This window comes from Labrus bergylta, chromosome 3 (genome assembly GCF_963930695.1).
Source record: "Labrus bergylta chromosome 3, fLabBer1.1, whole genome shotgun sequence".
Taxonomy (NCBI): Eukaryota; Metazoa; Chordata; class Actinopteri; order Labriformes; family Labridae; genus Labrus; species Labrus bergylta.
This window is the reverse complement of record NC_089197.1, coordinates 21883021-21897853: the sequence shown is the minus strand read 5'-3', so window position 1 is coordinate 21897853 and position 14833 is coordinate 21883021. Positions and strand designations below refer to the sequence as shown.

The 14833-nt window shown below is 42.8% G+C and overlaps 1 protein-coding gene across 2 annotated transcripts in view; it reads left to right on the top strand.

The window, feature by feature from the left end:
* Window positions 1–14833, top strand: part of zfhx3b (zinc finger homeobox 3b) — a 282485-nt gene that overhangs the window by 189990 nt on the left and 77662 nt on the right. For both annotated transcript variants that reach the window (XM_065952964.1, XM_065952965.1), the window contains 3 exons: window positions 4600–7095; window positions 7269–7848; window positions 10205–10701. In XM_065952964.1, the coding sequence (XP_065809036.1) occupies window positions 4636–7095; window positions 7269–7848; window positions 10205–10701 (3537 nt within the window). In that variant the 5' untranslated portion in view covers window positions 4600–4635. The remainder of the gene's footprint in view (window positions 1–4599; window positions 7096–7268; window positions 7849–10204; window positions 10702–14833) is intronic.

The window sequence follows — 14833 nt, the reverse complement described above, 5'->3', positions numbered from 1 at the left end:
AAAAATAGTTTAGCTGTGTGTGATATATATTTGTTTTAAAACTAGTTTGATGCCTCAAGTACATCTACAAAGCAGCATTAATAAATCCTTCAAACTGTAATCTAGTCTCTATAACACCTAGCGCGTCAAGGTTTTTAGTTGCTGTCACTGTTCTTGCCTCTGTTCTGCTATCTCCAAGAAAAAAAATCCCAGATTTGACAGGCCCCCTCTGCTCACACGCACTCATGTAAATACACAGCACTGCTCTTGCTTGCCTCAGACTCAACACAGCCATGGCTATTTCTGTGCCACAGACTGATAGCTCCTACTGAAGATCATTGATTTTACGGGAAGCCCTGTTTACAGGCTGAGTGCCATCGACCTGAGGTGACTTTTTGCCTCCTGCAGTTGGAGCAATACTGAAGCACCCTTATGTCTGCATTAGCAGAATAGCAGACAGAATATTTACAGCACACAATAAAAAACAATGCTACATGGTTAATTGCTTGATTTACAGTGTTCTAGATAAAAAACAACGAGAACTCTGTGTTCCTAAGATAATAATGGTGCATTGTTTATGGCAAAGTTGGCTTTTAACTCCGTGACAAAGACACCCTGTGACTGCAGTCTTGGACAATGATAAGCATTTTTCCCTTTCAGCTTTTTTGAATCATTCAGAATAACCCTTTATTACAAAACAAAATAGTTGATCAAGTCTGTTTAATGACGGTACTTTACTGTATATAAAATACAAGTCTGCTTGTTTAGGACAGTTTCACAATTACAATCAGCCTTTGTTTTACATCATTTTATGTGTAGGCTTTAGCCGATTAAACTGAGAATAGACTGTAGAGAGAGGCAGAAAAGAGACGCTTGCACTGCAGTGTTAGAAATGTTAATTCAGTCACTGTAAGAGCACAGTGTTAAAACCAGAATTTACTAAGCCATGTCTGGCATTAAAATGGACTTATGTTTAAGAGTGAAATGCATGCACGCTTTTATTGGTGATTAATTCGAGCAAACCTTGGAGATAAACCCATGCCTCACTCTGCCTGAGGACTACAATGGTTCCCTCATCAATGAGCATGTCCCTAGTGCAACATCAAAGGCCTTCCCCTGCTTTATCAATAAGAACCCTTCCTTCCCACATCTTCCTGTAACTTGCTTAGCGTTCACGCCATTGATTTTCCAATAAGCGCCCCTTACCCTGCGGTGGCTGGCCAAGCTCAGTGATGGCTCAGAAAGCAGACAGAGACAGGCAACATCACTGATGGACAATTGAAAATCAGATCTGGTTTATTGTTAGGGGTCCTCATGGCATATTAAGAAGCATCTTTTTTTTTTTCCATTTTAAAGATGAGTTCCCTCCTGCTGCCCTGTATATGGATAGGAGTAAGGGTCATGTCTGTATCACTCCAATAATCCAGCAGCACTCACAGTAAGGGTTTAGACAGAGATAATTCCCCCTAGGAAACCCTGGAAGGCAGGGTACTCTTGAGGCTAGGCCTTCAGGCAGGTATGAGGCATGTTAATAGTCAGATGCTTTCTTAGCCTTTAATTCCTTCCTCAGTTGGCTGATAAATCCCACTGTAATGAAAGAACATATAACTTAAAACATGTTTTTCACCCACTTAAATTGACGTCCAGACCCAGTATCTAACAATGTTTATATTGAATGAGGCCTTTTCACAAGTTTAACTCTTAGGTTAGGGTCTGCTTAAGAAAGACAGTGTTAGCAGTGGGACTCTGGTTTAAAGCCACTAAAGTCAGGAGTGTGAGTTCTGCAGTCATCTGCATTCTCTCCCTCTGATCAGCTAAGGAATCCAGCCTTTTCTTCCCTCTGATTATCTCTTATTGTCAACTAAGGCTTGTTTTGTCTGCACACAGTCTTATATTGTCAACTCACAGGGCCCACATTCAAAATCACGATATGATTCACAGAGAGAGGCCATGGCAGGTTGACTTGTTTTGTGAAACCAGTACTAGTGCCAGTAAGCTAAATAAAATTGTATTTTCTTTTCATGTAACATTGCATAATACCACTCAACAGTAGTCACCTTTAGTAGGCTGCTCCATCATGTTGATTTGTGGTTATTAACACAGTCAGCACACTGAGACACTAGCCTCCTCCACTTCCCCTCGTCTTCGACCGCGTCTCTTTGTCTGTCTCCCGGACTTGTTTAGTGCCTCCCAGAGATTAAAGCTTTTCCTGCTTTAAACAGGTGTCACTGAGCCAGGCAGACCTCCAAGAGACAAACAGTGTTATATCAGTTTGCCCATCTGCGACTTGCCGACTCCAGACAATCCCATTGCTCATCAGTAACCACTGCAGGTTATTGAATTACACCATCTTGAATTTAAAGGACAATCCTGTTTTCTGTAAGCAGTGGACACACCAAGCTGGCTCAGAGCTCTAGCACTGATCAAGAGTCATCGTGTTATCCTGTCCACTGTTAATGGCTTCAGGTATCTCACAGCGTTAATGGTAATGGACGGGAACATAACCCCACTGAAGTACAGAGTAGCTGCTTTTTTCTGGACTCAAGATTATGCAAAGATGAGAGTCAGGAACTTTAGAGGTCATTTTGAGCTTAAAATCTGAAGTACTAGTTGTGCATGTAGGTTTAATGTTTCCAGGCCCGGTTGAGACAGGCAGTGGAATCTGTAGGAGGGGCTGATGGGATAGATAACAGGAAAAAGGTGTGAAACACTATTTGCTCAGATGGCACACATGAACACATTTTCTTTTCAGATAGAATTTTGTGTAGTTTATTCACGTGCCTTCAGTTTGAAGAATCATTGTCTGTTTGACATACGACATGTTTTTTGTTTTTTTTGCATTACTCTCCCCTCCCTCTGTCCATTTGTGTGAAATAACTGTTGAGCGCATAGCGTCTTATTAATGGAGCAGATAATAAATACTGACCATAAGGACTAGTATCCCCTCACTCAATATGGCAGCCATCTCTAAATCATGTCTGGCTGTACAAAGCAATCTTGTTAATAAGGCAGCCGGGCTGATATTTTTCATTTTATATGCAAAGTAAGGCAGGGGTCATTGGGGTTAGGTTCTACTGTGTGTAACAGAACAACATGAGCCATACTCGCAGCAAATGTTTGTCACAGAGAAGACGTCATATCTGCAGTTATGTTTGAAATTTCCTTTATCAAAGTCATGGCTTTATCATAAAGCAAAAACAAAAAATCTTTGTTGTTATTTTGCCGTGCACTCTGTTGACTTCTTATTGTTAATTATCTACTCCAAATAAAAAAGATAATGTTTAAAATGTGTGTTCTACTTTTTTATAGACCGGAGAGGTCTCAGGTATTTTGTGTAGGAGGCAAGCTTCATCAGACATTCATGAAGCTGCAGACAGACATTATCAATCTCTTCTCTCCCTTAGTGGTTAATATGTGAGGGTTTGGGGGTAGACTCCATTCTGATCACAGCTAAAATTTGCATCCCTAAGTAAATAAGTGAATAAATCAAGTGCAAGCAGTGAATGTGCTAATCAACCGGGACATGGCAGTAAGCATGGTGCCGGGAAACTTTGCTCATGTAATATTCAGCACTGGTGGGTTAAAGGGCAGCCCAGAGTTATTGGTTTCAGCCCGATTGCCCCCTTTAATCAATGTTGGCTGCATCCCTTTAATAAAATTATTAGCTCAGCAGTATCTTGCGCTATCATTTTATCTCTTCTGCGCTCTAAATTGCAGCCTGTGTTGGGCCTCTCAGATGCTCGGGGCATGGCCAGCTCCCGAAAGCTCAGATCCCATTTATTATTTCAGAGACGGAGGATGGCTGGAGTGTTTGAAACCAGGCTGAGCGTGGAGGTTATTGGATGAAAGATCTAAACACAGCTGCATAAAGTACCAACCCAGCTCATGTATTTTCGGCTCATAGAAAAAATTGCCTTTTTATTATACTTGTTAAAGTTCATACATCTGTATCAATAATGAACATGTATTGTATCTTTTTTATATATGCACACCTTGAAGTTTGAGTGATAATGGGGATATTGTTAAGAATAGCTTTTTTAGATGCAGTTTTCAGTTATGTAAATGTACAATGTGCTGATGGGTGGCTTCTCAGCGTCTAATTATCTCACAAGGAATCTATTTGATCCATTAAGTTAGCCTGTTTCTCCCTTTTTCCGACTGCAAGTTAATTAAAAACGGATGTAGGATTTGCAGAATATAAGATTAGGGGTGTTGTTTGGAAGGTGAAGATAAAAGATGGTACCTTCCTGATATGGCAGGAAGATGAATCATGGACAGCTTATTAGTGCTTGTTTCAGGTATTGTGTTTAAGTATCTAATCTAGTGTAATGAGCATGGTGTCATTTTTCAATTATATCTCAGCCTTTCTTCTCTCACCCGATGTGCCATACATTTGATTTTCTTCTAAGGCTTCTATACATAGTATCTTCTCCACACTTTCTGTATCTTTTTCTTTTCTTAGTAGATGTTGTATTATTTGGAAGAAAAAAAATAACATTACTGCTTCAAACATTGGTATCACAAATTATTTTTTTGTGCCTGTGCATTAGCATGTATATTTAAATGAAATATCCTAAACACAATAATAACCTCTCATTCACACATTTTGTGTCTTTGCAGGCCTGGATGCGATGAACGCCTCATGTAGGCATCAGCATGGACAGCTGTGAGTCTCCTGTGGTTTCTGGGACAGACGATGGGCTCAGCTCTTCCCAGCAGCAGCAACCACCACAGCCCTGGAACGATCATTCTAGCTCACAAGTCCCTTGCACCAACCAGGCACCTTCCCTGGACCCACTGTCTCTTTCTGCTCCTTACCCTTCTCAACCCCAAAACCCGAGTGCACCTCATGACAGGGTGAGAGATCTCCAGTCCTTGCAGCAGCCAAAACAGACATCACCCAAAGCCCACCGTGATAGCTCTGCCACAGGCCAGCTGCATCCTAGGAGAGAGGGACTTGAGGAAGACGAGCAAGAGGGAGTGAGCTGTGGAGAGGAGGAGGAAATTGAGGACTTAGACGAAATGGAGATTGACAGCTGTTTCCCAAGTCTTCAGCCCTTTCCTGGGGTGCCAATGGCTTCAGGGGGAGGGGGCCTGCCCACTCTTCTGCGACATCAGCCTACAGAACAACTGGGAGCACCTGAGAGCGGGAGTGAGGAAGGAGAGGAGGAAGAAGAAGAGAGTAGTGATGTTGAGAACCTGGCTGGTGAGATAGTTTACCAGCCAGATGGCTCAGCCTACATTGTGGAGAGCCTCAGTCAATTGATCCAAAGTGGTGGGGGCATGGTACCCGGCCTGCTTCCCACAAACTCTCTCACCAGTGGGGGAAAACCGGGGGAACCTACTGGGACTTCATCCACGGTCTACCCTCAGATCATCAACACGTTCCACATAGCCTCGTCCTTCGGGAAGTGGTTTGGCAATTCAGACCAAGGTTTCCCCAATACCTCAACCATGGCAGGTCTCAGCCCTGTCCTGCACAGTTTCCGTGTCTTCGATGTGCGGCACAAAAGCAACAAGGATTACCTGAACAGCGATGGGTCTGCCAAGAAGTCCTGTGTATCCAAAGATGTTCCCAACAATGTGGATTTCTCCAAATTTGATGGGCTAGCCCTATATGGCAAGGGCAAACCCATTCTCATGTGTTTTCTCTGCAAGCTGTCCTTTGGCTACGCTCGTTCCTTTGCCACACATGCTGTCCATGATCACCGCATGACACTGTGTGAGGATGAGCGGCAGCTACTAGGGGACAAGCATGCATCTGCCATCATCCAGGGCATTGGGAAGGACAAAGAGCCCCTCATCAGTTTCCTGGAACCAAATACTAAGAGTACTTCTCTGCCACCTACCCTGCTCCCAATAAACCCTGGTCAGAGCTTCTATGGCACATTTAGTGGTGTTCATCTGGAGCCTGGAAGCAGCAGTGGGGGCAGTGAGACTCTCCTTAACAAAGATTCTGACTCTAGCCTCCAGCAACAGCAACAAACCCCACTAAGCTCAGTCCTTCCTCTCGGAGGGCTTAGCATCCCCAAAGCATCCACTCTTACCTCATCCACAGGCTCTGCCAAAGACTCCAGTGCCCTGCCCAAAAAGGGAGGGAGAACAGAGGAGCCTGTTGGGAAAGAGTTAGCATGCCAGGGAGAGGATGGGGACACTGAAAGCAAGGAGCATCTATCGAGCCATATGGGGGGCTCAGAAGAAGAAGAGGAACTCTTATTGCGGGAGGAGGCAGATGAGGTGGAGGCAGAAAGCACTGCAGTGGCCTGTGGTGATAACAGTAGCAGTGGCGGAGGTGAAGCAGGGGAACCAGCTGTCTCAAACCAAAGCATTTCCAAATCTCCTTTATTAATGCCTAGTAGCGCTCTCCAGCCTTCTGCCTGCACCTCTGCAGTCAATTCCAGACTCAACAGCAAAGCCCCCGCTTCCAATACCTCCTCTGTCAAAAAAGAGGTTTCAGCTGCCGATGGTGGGGGGAGAACCTCAGAGCTCCCTCTGAGCTTTAACTGCCAGGGATCCACAGGTCCCATGGCAATGGCGGCAGCTGCCGTTAGAAGGAGCGAGGATGAAACTGCTGGCACTTCCTCCTCACCTCTGTCCTCCAACGCTGCTGCTGATGAAAGTGCCAATCGAGATAGTGCCACAGCTCCAGAACCAAATGATTGCCCAGCAGAGGGAGAGGAGGAAAATGGAGCCCTTCTGCACCATCACCACATGCACCACCATCATCATCACCTCCACCCTTCATCCCATGGTCTCTCCCATCCCCTGCCAGGTGGCCCCTGTGACCTATCAGGGATGGGCGAGTGTTCACAGAACCATGGGCTTGGTGGCAGTGGAGGAAGTGGGGTAGAATGCCCCAAATGTGACACTGTCCTGGGATCTTCACGGTCCTTGGGTGGTCACATGACCATGATGCATTCACGCAACTCATGTAAGACACTTAAGTGTCCCAAATGCAACTGGCATTACAAATACCAGCAGACATTGGAAGCCCACATGAAAGAGAAGCATCCAGACTCTGGAGGCTCCTGTATGTATTGCAGCAGTGGTCAGAGTCACCCTCGTCTTGCTCGTGGAGAAAGCTATACCTGTGGATACAAGCCCTTTCGGTGTGAGGTACGTAGCAAAGAAATGCAACAGTCTTGTTTTTCAACAGGATGAAATAAAAGTTGGTATTAGGTTGTTGATTTATTGAGCCATTAAGGAGTATTTAAGAGGTAAAGTAATTTTTAAAAGTAATGAATGTAATCCTTTTTGTATTCTAAGAGAAAATGTTGTATATTTTGTAGGTTTGTAACTACTCAACCACCACAAAGGGCAACCTAAGCATCCATATGCAGTCGGACAAGCACCTGAACAACATGCAGACACTGCAGAATGGAGGAACCATTGGCTCTGCGCAGGAGCAGGTGTTTGGACATAACCCAGCAGGAGTGGTGGCTGTCCCCTCTGTGACCCAGGCCAGTAGCCATCACCCTCCCCACCACCATCCTACACAGTCCACCACCCATATGACTGGACCGTGTGGGGCCCCCTCCCCAACCAAGCCGAAGAACAAACCAACTTGGAGATGCGAGGTATGTGACTACGAAACCAATGTTGCCCGGAACCTGCGTATCCACATGACCAGCGAGAAGCACATGCACAACATGATGCTACTCCAGCAGAATGTGACTCAGATGCAGCATGGCCGGCTTGGCTTGGGAGCCATGCCCTCACCCTCTGAGGCTGAGCTCTACCAATATTACCTGACCCAGAACATGAGCCTTCCACCAGGCCTCAAGATCGACCCAGCAGGAGCCGAAGCCCAGTTTCTGATGGGGAGCTTTCACTTGGATCCCAACATGGCTGCTCTCGCTCCTGCACTTGGTGAGTTCCATTTTTTATCTCCTAAATGCACCTTGATTGTACAAAATCGCAAAGTACAAGTCAGAACTTTGGCTACCCGAAGATATTCCTGCCCTATTCCACCCATTTCAAGCAGAATTTCACTAAAATAGGAAAGAGTGAGCTGTTAGACATGATCCATTTGATTAAAATGTGTTCATTGGCTTACTCCAGGCCTTAACCAAATCCATCATTGAAAGTTTACATGATAGTAGGCTTCATAACAAAAGCCTTGATCCTAAATTGGTATAAAAACCTTGTAATTCACAAGATCAACATTACAATTACATATGAACTATTTAAACTACAAGTATTTTAGTTATAAATGCGCCAAATATGAGGGTTTTTTTTAGCATTTGTGAAAACATTAATACAGTAAGCTAAGTGGTAGTGTTGATGTAAACTCTAGACTGTATTTGTAAATTCACTTTGTTATGTGCATTTTTGCTCTAAAATGTGAGTTGGAATGACCAAACCTCTTCTCTTCTCCCTGCCCCCTTAGGCAGCCAACATCAGTCTTTTTATATCATTATTCCCAAACTGCTGCTGAACTCCACCACTGGAGTTCTCCATTTTTTTCTGACTCTGTAATTGCAGCTATAAATTTTATGTTGGTGAAGGAAGGACTCAGCATGTGTAATTCGGCAGAAAAGCAGTGTGTTTGGTGGGCCAGTTACAACCCCACAGTTTGCACATACTTGTCTCCAACTGTCACCCGTTCAGAGACACAAACAAGAATTGATTGCTGTGACTAATTTTTCCCACTCTTCTGCCATCTGGTTCATTTTCCTGTGAGCTGACTTGTAATAAGCATGTTACAAGGGAGGCAATAATGACACAGTCTAGGTCCATAAACTGCAGTGGTGTCATCCTTGGTCACTTTTTGAGGAACCCTTGAAGCCATCATACACAAACACTAAAGTATTAACTGAACAATATGATACATAGCGCTCAGTAAATCTCTAGAGAATCTGCCATCAATAGGAGATATCAGACCAAGCTGCTAAAGTGAGAGCTGGGCTTTCATGCTTTTCATGGATTTTTGAGTTCTGAGGGTATTGCCAAAGAAATAAATAACAAATGTTGACCTGACTTGATCTCAGCCTCCTGTTAATCATTGTACTATACAAAAAGGAAGATATGAAACAGTGTATGAGATAGTTAAGGAGATGAGTCGGAGTGTGACTTTTAGGTCTCTGTACGGATAAAAGTTGTCCTTTGTATGCTATGACAGTTCAAAAACCAGTTCAATAGCTCATCACTATAGAACATTAGTTCTGTAAGTTCTGAGAAAAAAGGGAATGTGTAAAAGTTATCATTTTTACTTTTTAAGTAAGCATTTTTCATCTAGCACTTCCAAATTATCTTTGTATAAACATTGACTCTGGTTTGAAGTATTTACGTTTGCTATACTGTGGTAACAGCATAAAACCAAAAAATTTAAAACAAATGCAGAGCAAATCAAAGTCTTTCCAGACAACATTTTACGAGTAACTGGATTAAGGTCTGGTGTAAATAATTTAATGGTAAAGAAGAATAAGAGCCAGTTAGAAATGAGAGATTTCAGAGGGTTTCTCAAAGGTCTCCCCATGCTGCAGCAATAAATAAAAATGATCTGTTGGAATTAGTTTAGTGTGAAGCACAGGTGGGGTCAAGCCTGAATGCTAGGTCGGGGCAATGAAGATCAGCAGACAAAATAAAAAAATCTAGCTTCTCTTAAGTTTTAAAGTTTAATTATATTTTAAAATCAGACTTCTCAGACTGTATCGACATCAGTACTGTGTTTGGTGTTATGGATGTGTGTCCTTGCTCTTTTTTTTCCTCTCCATTGCTTGAGCCAGAATTAATCTGTTAGGTGTGTATAGATTATGAGACAAACTGGGGAGAAAAACGGTGAAGAATCCAAGCAGGAAAGTGGATTTTTCTATAAATTATCTTTCAGTGAACAAAGATGATGGATTCTATTTACTATAATATATGCTTGGGAACTCCTTAGTTATTCAGTAATGATAAAATAGCTTTTTCTGTTGAGATCATGACCTCTGCAGTTTATTTTCAGACCGTTCATGAGAGTGCACCAGGCCCAAACAGGCCAGTGTATATATTTATTCCCTGGCAGTGTGAGGTTTCTGTCCCTATGGAAACGTCTAGGCTTCTGTGCACTAAGCTCAAAGCAAGCTATATAGCTACATGCCCATAAATACACACAATATCCTCAATGCAATGTCTCACAGACATATATTGTTCAACATAATAATACATGTATTTATTTAACAATCTAAGTACCTTTTTAACCTTCTCTTTGTTTTGTCTGTTTCTATGTTCCACAATATTCTAGTAGGTGGAGAGATCCCTATGGATGTGCGGCTTGGCAGTGGGCAGTTGGTGTCCGAAGAACTGATGACCCTTGGAGAAAGTCTATCACAGACCAGCGACCCCTCCTTAAAGCTCTTTCAGTGTGCTGTGTGCAACCGCTTCACCACTGACAACCTGGATGTGCTTGGCATGCATATGGGAGCTGAACGCAGCCTACCGGAGGAGGAGTGGCGTGCTGTGGTGGGCGATTCGCACCAGTGCAAGTTGTGCCACTACACCACCCAGCTCAAGGCCAACTTCCAGCTGCACTGCAAAACAGACAAACATGTACAAAAGTACCAACTTGTAGCACACATCAAAGAAGGGGGCAAAGGCAATGAATGGCGCCTGAAGTGTGTGGCAATTGGCAATCCAGTGCACCTGAAGTGCAATGCCTGCGACTACTACACAAACAGCCTGGAAAAGCTGAGGATGCATACTGTCAATTCACGGCATGAGGCTAGCCTCAAACTTTACAAGGTTAGTAGTCCTTTAACTTCTTTATCAAACCCGCCGATTAACCGTTTTATAGCAGTGTGTTACAGTTTTCACATTCAAACTGAATTCAAACATAACATGAGAGATATCAGACTTTATAATGCAGCAGAAGAGACAACCTGGAATATATCCGTCAGTATTTTTTCAGTTTTTAAAGTGCGCTTTAATGGCAAGGAAAAGTAGTATGTTTGAGTCATATTTTGGATTATTTATTCTTCAACTGATCTTTGATGGTTTTATAAAAAATGCAACATGTTCCCTTAATCCTCCTCCTGCTAAAATGGGTACCCTCCAAGAGATACAGAAAATATTCTAGTACTGCCCACACCACTAAAATAGCTCCTATTCAAAGCGCTTGAGACACCTCTGTTGTGTGACCCCCTCCCTTCCAGTAGTCATATAGAAGCATGGCCACTATGTGGCCATGAGAAGAACATGGCAGATGAAGCTGGCTAGGAGGCTTAGGGGTGAATCACTAGGAGACGAATGAAGAAGTGTGAGGAGACAGAGGTTTGGTGCTAATACTCTTCGGAGCGGGAAAGGCTGAATCGTTCTCGACAGCCGTATTGATTTTTGCTGGACTTGGAGCTTCACCTTCTCCTCTAATCATTCCATAATAGCCAATGGATGAACACTCTCCGAACAAATGGCCATAAATCTAACAGGCCTGATTCCACTTAGGTACCTATCCTGTTTGTCTGCGGCTACGGCCACTCTGCGCTTAACCCAAACTGGCACAGTTGCACATGTATACACACACAACAGAATACATACAAACACTGACTCAACATACTCCCTGTAAGAATTTGCTATGTCAGTAAAAAACAAACATATAACTCTGTTTCCTGTATTTGCCTTCATTTATCAACTTTGTTCGATTAAAATGTATTTGATTCTAACAAAGAAAACAGGAAAACCCAACAATTCTGTTTTTTATTTTGACATATTTGTGTGATAAAAAATGACCTCTACTTATAAGGAGCTGTTTTAAGGCACGTGCCTTATCAGAAACCCCTGGCATGGCAATAATGTTTCCTGTTTGCAAATTCTGGGTCCGGAAATAAGAATTAAAGAGAAAAATCAATTAATTGTGTTTTGTGAAAGTGGGAAGTGTAAAGCAGAGATCCTAGAACTGCAGTTCCAGGAGTCAAGGGACACAGAAGGTGGTGCACCATCTATAGTGTGGCTTGTCAGTTTGACATTTGCAATAGAACAAACAGAGGGCAGAGGTACATTCTCTGAATCAGCTTATTCATAGGCACATTAAAATGCAAATATGCAACATGATTTGTTAAGTCAGTCGGGATACAGCAGAAAAGCATAGCAAGATATCCTTGTGTTTTTCCCAGTTCATGGTCATCCTCTCTTGGCCCATGCTGCTGGACATACTGGCCCACATTCCAATGACTTTCACATCAGACCAAAATAGACATGCTCTGGCAAACTCTCTCCCTACCACACACCTTTGGAGCGAGAGACTTGTTTTGTTTCACAGGATAGGCTACAATTCATATTGCATTATCTTTAAGCTTTCCCACTTTGCTGTGAGTCCAGAAAGCAAAAGAGGAACATATTTTCTTCTCCTCTATCTCATTTTCCACACAAGGTTTTTAAAGAGAGAAGAGACATATGTCATACTGCTGCTCAGGCTGTGGGGGATTAAATATGTACAACACATCCAGGCATGATCATTTTTTATGACTTAAGCCTCTTAAGATGGCTCCATATTTCTTAAAACCAATTGATCTTCCAAGAAAGAGTGTGTGCATTTGTCCAGAAATTACCTGCTCTCTCAACCCAAGAACACAGCGTCCTCTTAAGCTCTCTGCATCTCAGACACTACTCAGAAACAGAGCTGTTCACAAGTCGACAAGAATTATTACAACATTCTGTGACTTACATTTGTGATTAGTAGAAAACGTGTACATGGTTTTGCGGCATCTTGTCGTAGTGGCTCCTGACTTGACAATGTTACAGTCTTTTGTCCCACTTTGGATTTACTGTCCTGGTAGAGATACTGACAGGCAAAACCCCAGAGTGGCCCACAAGCCTGTAAACCTAATTTGGTATATTATGCAAAGACAGAAAAAAAGGGAAAAATCACCATTCATGTATTCCTCCCAAAAGAAATCTGATGCAAATAGCACCGTTTTTAACCTTTTTAGGGAGAAAATAAATCATCAAGTCAGCATAAACAGACTGTAAGATGTGGGAGATGCTTGGGACACTTCACCCAAATCAAACTGGTTTGCATTAAACGGGCCCTTTGTGTGCACAGCTCCATATAAATTGGAGCCTGTAATTACTGGAATTAAAAAGCAAGGTTTAAATTGAGGGCTAAGCTGGATGGGATAATTTGAGAGTCTGTGGTATGTGGCCCATATTAGGGCTTTCTAAAAATATCAGCCCCACCACCCCATGTATTGGAATGTTCCAAAAGACCACAGAAAGATTCAGCAAGTCATCCTAACCGCATGGACCAACACACAGTTGGGGGTGATGCAGTATTCCCCTGTGTGCTCTGTTCTAAGTTGAAAGATATTCATTCAGAGTGCTGTGTGTTCTGCCAGAGCAGCCTTATGTAGCTATGTAGCTAACTTTCACCTTCCCCTTTTCCCATGCACCACAGGCCTTTTTTAGTTGCTCTGATGATAGCATCATGATCACCAATCTGCTCCCTTAAAGGTCACTCCTAAACATAAACAGATGGGTTTCTTAGAAGTATATAATAAAAAAATAGTTCTTGTGATGTATGTTTTATAATATGTAGCTCTCTCCTGAGACTCTCCATCCTGAACAAAACCCAGCTTTAATTTTCATTTTACAGTGAGCCATGTACGTATTATGTGAATTTGATAGCCCTTACACCATTAGCAGTATGCTCCAATATTTAGGCCCCAAGTGTTAGTGTGGAGGTGAGATGAGTGGAATTTATCCAACTCCCAGGCCCTGGCTTCCCTGGCCAGACATAATGGGTGGGGCCTAACCAGGCCCAGCCACAGGCCTCAGCTTCCAGTCAAGGATTGGGAGAAAGGGGAGGAGCACAGGGAGTCAGCTGGCTACCTTCCTTGTCTCGGGGGCCAATGCAATCGGCGGTAATTGAGATTGATTGGATGTTATTTTTCCTCTTGCAAATGTAGTCCATTAGCTTGGCACATGCATAATCAGTTTAGAGCCCAGTTAGCCGAATGTAATCATGTTCCTCGGTGTCTGCTAGCACAAAATCCACTCCAGATGCCGCTTGGCCGTGGAAAGAAAAGGGGAAAGTGCCTTCACTATCAGACGGGAATCTTTAACCAAGAAAGTCCTGACACCCCTCCCTCTGTCCTTGTCCTGCTCTAATGAGAACAAACACAACTACACAAACTTTTCACCTAACTCTTTCTCTGCCTTAAACACAGTCACATCCAATGTCTGCACTTTACTGATGAGAAACAGAAAGACTTTGATCATAAGTTCTGTACTAACATCGTGTTAAGTGGAGCCCAGCAGCTGACCCATTAAGTAACATAATACATCTGTATGTTAGATGGGGTTGGTGCTCTTATTTTACCCCTAAGTGTAATCCAAAAGAATCAGTGAACCAACGAGGAAATAAAATATCTACATTATACAGAGAGCATCACTATTTGTAATGAAGGAAAATAAGTTGCAGTGTTTATGAAAGGATTAGTGGGTTTCATGAAAAGGCACTGAGGTGGTTAGCTTCATGATCTTAAGCAGAAGAACTGGCTCAAAGGTCATAACTACCAGGATTGACTCCATTCCTGCATGTTTGTACAGTATTTTTTATATACAACTACATTAGGTTTAGTTTTATTTAGCATTCTTTGACATATAATCCAGTTTTTCAATGAAATAAAACTATGAATTTTACTTTGGACTCATGCAGTTGATAACGCCTGCTGACTTAAACTCAGGCCAAATGGTCATTTTGCGCTGATTTTGGCATCACAGATGGATTTTCAGAATTTCTTTACTGACGGGACTGTTTTGGAATCATTCCATCCATCACTCCTTTGAGTTGGTTGGTAATTACATGTCTAATTCCTCTCCGAAGCTCAGAAACTTTTCTTGGATGTCAATTTGCTCGATATGTTTGGTGCTTTTTGTA